The sequence below is a fragment of the Equus quagga genome, chromosome 1 (assembly GCF_021613505.1).
Source record: "Equus quagga isolate Etosha38 chromosome 1, UCLA_HA_Equagga_1.0, whole genome shotgun sequence".
In the NCBI taxonomy this organism is placed as follows: Eukaryota; Metazoa; Chordata; class Mammalia; order Perissodactyla; family Equidae; genus Equus; species Equus quagga.
Genome location: NC_060267.1, coordinates 140,505,611 through 140,516,649, shown reverse-complemented (window position 1 = coordinate 140,516,649; position 11,039 = coordinate 140,505,611). Strand labels below are relative to the sequence as shown.

At 55.4% G+C, this 11,039-nt stretch overlaps 1 protein-coding gene across 1 annotated transcript; it reads left to right on the top strand.

Annotated features, from left to right (window-relative positions):
- Nucleotides 1-601: 601 nt before the first annotated feature.
- Nucleotides 602-9,238, top strand: CLEC3B (C-type lectin domain family 3 member B). Its single transcript, XM_046678452.1, has 3 exons — nt 602-834; nt 4,592-4,690; nt 8,816-9,238. Exons 1-3 carry the CDS (start codon nt 726-728, stop codon nt 9,214-9,216), a joined length of 609 nt encoding a protein of 202 aa, XP_046534408.1. The 5' UTR covers nt 602-725; the 3' UTR covers nt 9,217-9,238.
- Nucleotides 9,239-11,039: the final 1,801 nt, after the last annotated feature.

Sequence of the window (11,039 nt, the reverse complement as noted above, 5' to 3'; positions counted from 1 at the left end):
CCCCACACCATCTTTGACACTGCTCTGGGGCACCATGGCCTCCCCCTTTCCCACCATGGTCACCTCTGCTTCAGGATAAGATGGCTGAGAAATGGAAGTGAAGAAAGGAGAGGATTCCTTAGCATTTTTAACCAAAGATGCATCAAGTGCATAGAGACAGAACCACAAAATAATCATAACATTCTCAACAATTAGGCAGTTAGCCCAAGATCACTCTGTAAAGAGGCATTGTAGTGTAACCGTTCTGGAGTCACCCCACTTGGGTTCAAATACTGGCACTGCTTGTAAGGGTTGGGTAGCTTGGGCAAGTCCCTTAACCTCACTGAGCCTCAGTTTCCTCACCTGTAAAATGGGGAAATGATAGTACTTCCCCCATGTTGCTCGTGTGAGGCCTCCATGAGCTAATGCCAGGGCAGGGCATGTCAACAGATGCGAGTTATGATGGCTCTCCTGTATTTCTCAGAATCCTAGAAAATAATGACTCTGTTTTAGAAGGCAGGGCCAGCATCTGGGTGGGTGTTCCTCGGGAGGCGAGGCTCTGCAGCTCCTGGGCCTTCCTCCTTTTGCAGGCTTTTTTTTTGGCATGCCTGCAGCCAAGTCTGGGAGGGTTTCCTGGACAGAGGTCCTCGTGGCCACTGCCTTAAGACGTGCAGCCTGGGCGGCAGCTGCCACTGCTCTCCCATCCAGGCCACTGCAGGCAGCAGCAGCCCCGGTGGTGCGGCAGCATGGAGCTCTGCGGGGCCTACTTGCTCCTCTGCCTCTTCTCCCTCCTGACTCAGGTCGCCACTGAGGAGCCAAACCCCAAGGTCAAGAAGGCTGCAAATGCCAAGAAAGGTAAGCAGGAGGGGGCGGGGCCCCTCCCCATCTTCCAGGGAGCTGATGGCCCTCTCCTTCGCTGTTCCTCATGCTCTGTCCCTTCATTTTCCTTCTTGATGAGTCCCGGGAACTTTAGTGAAGTGCCCCCTGGGGCCTGAGGGAATTCTCCAGTAGCAGGGGCAGTTGTTAGAATTATAAGGATCACTGATTCTCAGAATCAGAAAGAACCTTCCAGATCATCTAAACTGACATCCGCTACCCCCTCCCCCAATATTTTAAAGAAATCAAACCTTTGGCTTGGCAGTCTGGAGATGCTCAACTCTCATCAGGGAGAGCCGACGGGCTCTGCCTTGTCATCTCTGAACTTTGGGTTTCTCAACTGTAGAATGGGAATAGTGACATTTTCTCAGAGGCATCTTGTGAGAATTTAATGAGACAAAACATATAAAGTGCACAGCCCAGTGCCTGGCACATAGGATATACTTGATACACAGGGAAAAAATTGGAACAAGTTAATTCTCAGTTCTATAGTGTATCACAGCCTTGAGGAAATAAAAATTTTCAAACCCAAACTGGACTCTGGAAGTAGCTTTGCTCCCACTCTGTCACCTCTGGGGTGTGGGGTGTCCTTGGGTTGTCTTGGCTGCAGCCAGGCCTGCCCTTGGAGCCCTGCCTGCAGTGACGTCACCCCAGGCTGTGTTGAGACAACATTAGCAAAATGCCATGGCAATGACCCGAACTGTCAACCCCCCAGGGCTCAGAGGCCAGGAGAGAGAGTTCCAGGGGATGAGAGTGCAGATTTAGGCCAAGAACCAGGCGGCTAGGGCCAAGAGCACAAAAAAGGCAGAGTGAGGGGTGTGGGCCACCCTCAGGCCCCTCTCTGAGCCTCCTCTGTCAATGGACAGCTGCCCATTGGCCATGGACTAGTGATGTACAGAAAGGCACATCAGGACCATGGAGACTGACGGGGCTGCGACAAAAGAGGGCAGATCTGGGTGCTGATGGAAAATAATCTCCAACGTTCAGTTTATAAAGTAAACAAAAGTTCAAAACAGAATGGATACTGTGCCGACATGTTTTGAAAAAGGGATTTATATAAAAATATGTATTTACCTGTATCTGCATAGAATTTTGCTGGAAGGATCCACAAGAGTTAGTAACAGTAATTACCTCTGGGAAGAAGAACTGAGGAGCTGAGAGCAGTCTCAATTGGGAAGGAGATTTTAACTTTTTGAACTGTTTTTTATTATTATATGCATATATTATCTTCCAGAAAATGTTCATTAAAAGGAGAAGACAATACCATGCATGGTTGTGTCCATGAGCATTAGCTAAAATTGCCACCAAGGGATGTTCTTTCTAAAGGCAAATAATAGAATTTTTGAATGTGGAAAATAGTTGCTAATTTCTCAATTACCAAAGCTTTAGTATTTATCTATTTCATTATGTAAATCATGTATTTGATGATGTCAAAAAGGAGAAGGTCAGACCACACGATGCCTTGGTCCTCTGCAGCTGTCATTCAGACCCTGGCCCCAAGTGGGCTTCATGGAGCTGCCCCTGGAGGTCCAGGATCCCCAAGGCCTGCAGCACAGCCGACAGCAATGGGAGCGTCCTGTTCTGCCCCAGCCTCTCACTGAAACCCACCTCAGTGTTTCGACTCGCCTGGGTCTTTCTTCCTGCCACCTCTTGCCACATATACAACAGATGCTTGTGGAGCTCTTTCTCCACATGGGGCCGATGGGTGTGCCGAGCACCCTAGCAGAGGGTCACTGTCCCTGCTCCTAAGATGCAAATCGACATGAGAGCCACAGTGGTTTTACTCTGGAATACACTAAAACCCAGGTGCCCAGGGCCCAGCCCGGGAAACGCTGGCTTGGGGTGTGGGCCCCAGCATCCGCCTTTTCCTTGAGTCTCCAGCGATTCCTTGGAGCTGCCAGGATTGAGGATCACAGGGAGAATCTAGTTGTCGGCCCGTGCACCGAAGTCAGGGAGGGAGTCCAGAGGAGGGCCTTGACCCAGGAGACCCCTTGGTGCCAGAGTGAGGGCATGTCACAAGGTGGTGAGACCAGCTAACAGAGGAAAGGACAGCATGTGCTGAGCCCCGACCCCAGCCCCCAGGGTCGGGGGAGGGGGGAGAGCCCAGGGTGCTTCTGGGAACTCATCTGCTCATGGGGTGGGGTGTGGCCTGAGTGGCTGTGCGGGGGTCAGCCAGAGGTGAGGCATGCAGGGAGGGCTCCGGCAGCTGGAGCTCCAGGGCCCTCAGGGCCATGCCTGGCAGAGGAGCTTGGGGGCGGGGGGGGGGGGGGGGTCACACAGGGGGTCCTGGGCCCTTAGAAATGGACTGGGAGACCTGGAGGGCATCCACTCCAATAACTTGCATCAGGCTCTGAGGCTCAGAGATAGAGGGCAGCACAAGGGCCTCCTGACTGCTCACCCAGAGCTGTGGAGATGCCCCTACTCCCACACCTTCCTGGGGTGGACTACTGCTAGCGCCTTGCTCCTTGGCCAGTCCCTGGAGGGCCCCTTGCACACACAGGCACCTCGGTGCAGATTATAAAAGGTTCCCCCTCTGAGCTGACAAATTAAAGAAAGACCTTTCTCTGGTCTGGTCAGACAGCATAGCCAGGGCGAGGCTCAGGGGCTAGAAATGGGCCCCCACTTGTCCTCTCAGCTGAGTGCCCTTGTGCAGTACCCAACTTGCACAACCTGACATAGCACCCTGTGCTGGTGCATCATGTGATGGGGTACAGACCTGCTGTGAACTGGCTGAGGCAGAGGCCCAGTGTGAGGCACGCATAACCCAGTCAGGCTAGTTTGCCAGCCCAAATCCTTCCTTTTTTGTCTTGCTCATCTGGCATTTTTTCCTCATATTTGATAAGTTACGTCACCAATTTCCGTACATACAAGTATGTTTCTTGCCTGTGTTTGCGATCCCTGTGATTTCCCTGCAAAGGCATCTTATGGGTGGACAAAGGCTCTGACCTCACCCCTCATGACCGTGGACTTCATGCAAGCCCGGCCAAATGGCCCCTGGAAGTGCTTCTCCACCCTCTGCTCAAGCTGAGCACAGCCTTTCCTGAAACCCCTGGGATTTCAGAAAGCCTGGGATCCACCCACAGGCCCTCAGCTTACACACACATGGAGAAAGACACTTCCACCTGCCACTGCAGACTCTGCATAAGCAGCTCCCGACAGGGCCTTCCTGCTCCGGATGCTCACGTTGGGAATCTGTGTGCTGTCACGGAGAGAGGGAAGAGCAAGCCTGCAGCCAGGTGGACGTGGGTTCGGGCCAGCCCTGCCAACTGCTGGCTCTGCCATCTTAGGCGAGTTGCTTCAGTCTGGCCTCAGTTTCCTGTCTGTGAAGCAGTGGTGGCATAGAACACACACATTACCCAGGTCACAGGGTCGATCATGAGCCAAGCTCTGGCCACATGCTTTATTTCTCTTAGTCTCTAGTCTCTAGTCTTCTCCAGAGTCCTCGAGGTGGGGATATTGCCCCCTTACAGATGAGGAAACTGAATTCAGAGAGGCTGAGCAACTTGCTCCGGGTCACTCACTTCCATGCAGCCTCAGAGCCCAGGCACACGTGGACCTGTGCTGCCGGCCTCGGCCCCAGGCTGGAGCGCCTGCCCTGCTGGTCCTAGGCCTGTTCCTCCAGCTTGGGCAGGTGAACCTGGGAGGTCTCCAGGGCCAGTCTGCCCAGTCCCTGCCCTGCCCCAATCCCTTCCCCACATGTCTGTGATGGTCTCCACTTCCTTCTGACTCATCCTAGATGTCGTGACCCCGAAGATGTTTGAGGAGCTCAAGAGCCAGCTGGACAGCCTGGCCCAGGAGGTGGCCCTGCTGAAGGAGCAGCAGGCCCTGCAGACGGGTGAGTGCGGAGGCAGCCTCTCTGGGCAGGGGCACACCAGAGAGAAGGGCTCAGGCCGGCAGCCAGCAGCGTGCCTGTGCCTCCAGCCAGCCCCGGGGCCCCAGCTGGCTCTGTTAGGCCAGCCCTGAAGGCCAGGGGCACCGGGTCAGGGAGTCCCCTCCTCAGCCTGCTTCCTCTAGGGGAGATCCCCTGATGTGTGTGGAAGTGGGACTATGCCAAAAGGACAAAAGGCTTTCCCACAGACTCCACTACTGCCCCCTGGAAGCATGGCCCCCCAAGTGCTCAGTGGGGGAGGCAGTGGCCCACCCTAATGAGCTCCCAGGAGACTCTCCACTTAGGTGGTCCCCACAGCCCTGGGGGCACGTTGGCTTCATTCCCTGTGTGTCAGCAGCTGCGGAGCTGGGGCACAGTCAGGTCGCTGCCACCTGCCCAGCGCTGCCTGGCCAGCCCTCCTGGGCAATCCTTTCTCTCCCTGTCCACCATGTTCCTTCATACCATCTCCACTTTCCACCCATCTCTGACTCCTCTACCTCTTCAGTAGAGAATATAGACCAACAAGAACAGGAAACATGAGCTTGCTGCATGCCTGGCCCTGTTCTAAGTGCTTTCTGTACATTAACTCATCCTTCACAGAAACCCAAGCGTCGGCCTATTCCTATAAGCCCACTGCCATTTTCCCCTGAGAAGCTGAGTGTCTTACCAACAACCGAGAGGGGCAGACTCTGCTCTTAGCTCTGGTCTGCTGTCTTTCAAGTGATCATCTGGGAATCACCTCGGCCTCTTAGGAAATCTACAACCCTCCCTGTGCCCACAGCCACCCTCTCACCTGTGGCTTCTCTGACCAAGGTGCATCCATCTCCTGGGCCTCGGCCCTCCCCTTCCCATTTGCTTCCTCAGAAACCTCTGGGACACTTCCTATTAGGTAGTTTTCACATTCAGCTTCCAACTCAGATCTTTTCTTTCAGCATTCACACGGGCCGTCCTTCTGTCCCTCTAAAGTGCCACACTCTGTCCCTCCCACCAGAGGGCCTTTGCACATGCTGTTCTAGCGCCCTGAATTGGGCTCCTCAAGATCCACCTAATTAATGCCTCTAGCTTCACCTTCTTGTGACTCTCTAATCCCTCGTCTCACCAGGCTCTCATAGAATGATGTTCTCTCCTTCATTGCATGTATTGCAGTTTGTAATGTCAGATTCATTCGCTGATTTGTGTCTGCCTCCCCCACTAGGCTATAAGCCCCAGGAACACAGAGGCTGTGTTTCCTTTGATTACCTCTGTCTCTCCCGTCACACTGCCCGGCCTAGTGCCTGTCACATATCAACACTCAGGAAATCTTTGTCAAAGGAAGGACAAAAACATGACTTTGGACAATTTGTTTAACATGGGAGGTAGGGGAAGGGGGCTCTAGACAAGAAGTATCTACCAGGGATGTTCTGGCTTCAAGTAATAGAAAACCTAACAGTGGCTTAAGCAAAAAGTGAGTCTGGAAGTAGGTAGCTGCTTTTGTTTAGAAGCTTCGCCTCATGGTTCCAAGATGGCTTCCCTAACCCCAGGCATCATGAGCGCATTCCAGGCAAGAAGGAAAGGAAGAGTCTTTGACTTCCATCCTGTTGACCAAAACCTGTAGCTTCAAGGCAAGAGTGAAGCTTTTCCAGCCTCCGTAGTGGAGACAGACAAGGGAGAAGGGAGAAGGGTGTTGTTTGGGTCAACCAACACTGTCTGCCACAGAGGGGATGTTTAAAAAGAGCACAGTGCCACTTCAGCCTCAGTTTCCTCAATAAAGCGGAAGGGGTGGGAATAGATTTGCAGGGCAAGTTCTAAGGTCTCTCTCACGTCTAAGCTTTGTTCTTGCACAAAGTCCATGTAACCCAGATGCCACTTGCCCCCTCAGGTGGGGTGATGTGATGGGGACCTCCCTGCAAAACTCCATGGCATATGGAGGTCCAGACAACCCCCTCCACGTCTCCTGGCCTCCTTGGGGAGCTTCCCCCTCTCATCGTCTTCTCCTTTACTCCAACAACCCGCAAACCCCCTTGTCAATCACCCCACCCAAAGCACTCCTGAGCTCTGTCGACCTAGCCAAAGAGCTGAGAGAATGAGAGCTTAGGGGAGCAACCCTCCCCTCCTGCCATCTGCCCCTTCCTTCCCCAAATCAGTGAATGCACGTGAGGTGCCCACCCAGCGTGGCTCTGCCAGGCTAAAGGAGGCAGAGGTGACCCGGCCAGGGCCCTGCTCTCCTGGAGCCTCCATACCTTCACGGAATCGGTGTATTCACTGGAGCCCTTAACGCTCGTGTAGGAAGATGCAGAGAGCATGGCAGGAGCCCAGGCATGGAAGAGGGCTAGCATGGATCAACAGGATCGTAAACAGATGGGAGCAACAAGATGTTAGTGACGACGATAAGGTACTAGGACTAACATTTATTGAGGACTAACTGTGTGGGAGGGGGTGTTGCAGGTAGGGCTCCCAGAAAGCAGCCCTGAGCTGGAGTTCAGCTGCAGGAGGTTTATTAGGGAGTACCCTTAGGATTGGCACCTGAGGAAGGGAGGGGACAGGCGGAAGCAGGAGTGGACAGAGGGAGAAACTGAGCTGCACTCTGGTTTCAACGAGAGCCTCAGGCCACTGCAGAGGGAGCCCTGATGATGGAGGACCCTTCAGAGCTGTCCCGAGTTGGGGCAGGAGGGATCCCTGGCCAGTCCCTGGGTGCAGGCTGCTCTGGGAAGCGGCCTGCCTTGGGCGAGGTGGCTGTCATCCATCACAGCCATCTGCAAAGGGGGCTGAGAGCTAAGGGCTGGTTCCTGCAGCGCTCTCAGCAGCTGGGGTCCTTCATCCCCAAAGGGGGTCCAAGCAGCAAGTCAGTGTCCCCGGCAGGAGGGAAAGGCAGTGTGGGGCCAGGCTGGGAAGGGCAATGAAGGCCGGCTTGGATAAGCCGCAGGACAGCGTGGGGTAGGGCCGCCTGACTTGGCACAGAGTCTGTGCGTAAAGACACCTCGTAGAGCTTCAGGCCCCAAGTTTAGAGTTCCCGAGTGTCAGACGTCCACGGGGACATGAGACGTTTGTTGAGTGAGTGGAGGGGAAGTAACTGAGTGAGCGGGTGAGTGAGCGGATGGGAGGCGAAGTGCACACCCACCCCTAACATTTGCAAGGTCTGCAGCAAGAGGACAAATGGGGACACACGCCCCATCTGTCTAAATATTTAAGATATAAACCAAGCTAAAGAAGAAGCTGCTAAGTAAAAACACATTCTATCCTCCTAACTTGACCAAATATATACCTTCATCACAACCTTTGAGGCCAGACTCAGATTTAGAATTCTTGGAGGCGTTGGAATTCCATGCCTGAAGGAGCCGGCCCCTGGCCCACAGCCTGTGCCACCTCTTCTGTCTGAGGGTCTTGCAGTCTCAGCTCTCAGCCCCGGCCCCAGCCAGCTCTCAGGAGCACTGACCATGGAAGAGGCGCCTGGCAGGTGCTGGGAGCTTGCCTGGGCTTCCTGGCAGGGACTTGGGCTCCTGGGTACCTGGAGTGTGGTCTAGGCTCTGGGTGTGCATGGCCCCGGCCCTGCAAGCTGCTTGATCTTATGGAGGGAAGACCACAGCAGGTGGCTCTGGCTGGGCTCCCTGGGAAGCTCACTCTGAGATGGGGTTTATTTATTAGGGGGAGTCCTTGGATCCCACCAGTGCAGGTAAGGGAAGGAAGCAGCCCATCAGAGGGGGAACTGGGCAGCAGTACAGATCAGATGCCAGCCTCTGCCACCGCAGGGAGCCCCGAAGCTGAAAGGGCCCTTGAGAATTGTCCTGCCTTGGGCAGAGATGACCCGCCTTTACACTCCCACATCCCTCCAGCACTGGAGGTGGCCTCCTGGGAAGGGGTGTGGCCTTGAGCTAGAGGGTGTCTGCAGCTGAGCGCTGACCTCGCTCCCAGGAGCACCAGGACGTCTTGAATGGGGATGTGGGCTCTGCATCAGCGTCCACCACAGCACGGCCCTCTTGCCTGGGTCCGGGGCCGTCCAGGACCGGTGGGATGGATGGGGACGGGATGGAGGATGGCGCGGGCCGGCCCCTGGTGGTTGTCACTTTGCCTCGGGAACCGGAGACCTTCGATGACGGCCATTTCTCCCCCTCCCAGTCTGCCTGAAGGGCACCAAGGTGCACATGAAGTGCTTTCTGGCCTTCACCCAGGCGAAGACCTTCCACGAGGCGAGCGAGGACTGCATCTCGCGCGGGGGCACGCTGGGCACCCCACAGACGGGCGTGGAGAACGACGCCCTGTACGAGTACCTGCGCCAGGCCGTGGGCGCCGAGGCCGAGATCTGGCTGGGCCTCAACGACATGGCGGCCGAGGGCGCCTGGGTGGACATGACCGGCGGCCACATCGCCTACAAGAACTGGGAGACCGAGATCACGGCGCAGCCGGACGGCGGCAAGGTCGAGAACTGCGCCGCCCTGTCGGGTGCGGCCAACGGCAAGTGGTTCGACAAGCGCTGCCGCGACAAGCTGCCCTACATCTGCCAGTTCGCCATCGTGTAGCGGGCGGCGGGGGACGGCGGCGGGGTGGGGTGGGGTGGGGTGGGGGGGGGGGGGGGGGGGGGGGGGGGGGGGGGGGGGGGGGGGGGGGAGGAGGGGGTGGGGAGGTGGAGGAGGGGGTGGGAGGGTGATGGTGGGAGGGAGCAAGGGGGTGGGGAGGCCGAAGGAGGGGCGGGGTCGTGGGGGGCCGGCAAAGGGGCCGCGGGGACCTTCCCGCCCCGCCCCCGCTTGCCGGGCACCCCTCCTTTTGCAAATAAAGTCGGTGCTGCCTCGCGGAGAATGCCTTCGGTCTGCGCCGGCCCGCGGCGCGGGAGGTTTCCAGGAGGCGGGCGGCCAGAAAGCCCAGGGGGAGGGCGTGTGGCAGGAGGCGGGGACCGAGCTGGGGAAGGAAGGCGGGCGGGACACACGCCTTTCACACCACGTATGGCTTCTCCCCAGGAGGACGGAGAGGAAGCCTGAGGAGAGGGAGCAGGAAAAGAACAGGGGGGAGACAGAGAACCCCGTACTGCTGCTGCCTGTTTTCTTTTTATAACCTTTTCTTTTCATATAATTTCCTACTCATAGAAAAGCTGGAAGAATTCCTGCATACCCTCCATCCAGATTTCCCAAACATTAACATTTTCCCATATTTGCTGTATCCTTTTATTTTTTCCGAACTATTTGACAGTACGTTGCAGACATGATGCCCCCTTATCCCTATATACTTAGTATGTGTTTACTGAAAGCAAGGGCAGTTTCTTACTTAAGCACAACCCTGTTATCAAAGTCGGGAAATAAACACTGATACAGTATCATCTAAATTACAGCCCTTATGCAGATTTCCAGGCTTCCTTTTGTAGACTCCGCTTCCATGTGTTGGAATCCAGTATCCCCTCCAGGTGAGGGGGGACATTCCCACCCCCTGCTCCCTCCTGTTGTGGATCCATTTTGTGATGCACTGACATGCTGAGTCCTGCTGGGGGCGGGGTGGGGCTGGGGAGTGAGAGCACAGGCTGCCCCCAAAGAGATTTGCACCCCATCTTTCCCAGCACACTCTGGGGACTGGTCTAGGAGCCAAGTGTGACAGTTGCCAACAGTGACTAACTGGCGTGTCCCCCTCCTTCTTGCTCCTCGCAGAAAGCTCCCTGCTAGCAGTAACAGCTACCACTTACTGAGCCCACCATATTGCAGGAAGTTTACTCACGTTGCCTTATTTAATCTTATCCATCCAGGACAAGATGTGCTATTATCCCCTAGTAGAAAAGGAAGTCGAGGCTCAGGGAAGTTAAATGACTTCCTTTAGTCACACAGGATAAGTAGCAGAGCCAGGATTTAACCAGGGCTGATTCCAAGGGCCTCAGCAATCCCACCACCACTGTGATGGAACTCTCCTGAAATAAAGCATCAGGGGCTGGACCCGTGGCCGAGTGGTTGGGTCCCCGCGCTTCGCTGCAGGCGGCCCAGTTTCGTTGGTTTGAATCCTGGGCGTGGACATTGCACCGCTCATCAAACCACGCTGAGGCAGCGTCCCACATGCCATAACTAGAAGGACCCACAATGAAGAGTATACAGCTATGTACCGGGGGGCTTTGGGGAGAAAAAGGAAAAAAATAAAATCTTAAAAAAAAAAAAATCAGAAAAGTGGCCTAGTGATTTCCAGAGGCTATTGGCCAGCTCCTGGTGTGACCTGGTCCATCCAACCACGCCGGCTGAGCTCTAGGCCACCTCCCAAGGGAAGCCTTCTTTATCTCATCAGCCATGGTTTTCTCCACTGTCGGGACATGCAGTACCTTCTCTTCCTGGTGGCCTTTTAGTGTGTCGGGCTCGCCTTCAGTAATAAATTGGTG

What these genes read in the sequence shown, in the direction of transcription:
- CLEC3B (XM_046678452.1), top strand. Translation starts at nt 726, where the DNA reads ATGGAGCTCTGCGGGGCCTACTTGCTCCTCTGCCTCTTCTCCCTCCTG. An exon ending in GGCTGCAAATGCCAAGAAAG is followed by an intron (nt 835 to 4,591) that starts GTAAGCAGGAGG and finishes GACTCATCCTAG; the next exon opens with ATGTCGTGACCCCGAAGATG. An exon ending in GCAGCAGGCCCTGCAGACGG is followed by an intron (nt 4,691 to 8,815) that starts GTGAGTGCGGAG and finishes TCCCCCTCCCAG; the next exon opens with TCTGCCTGAAGGGCACCAAG.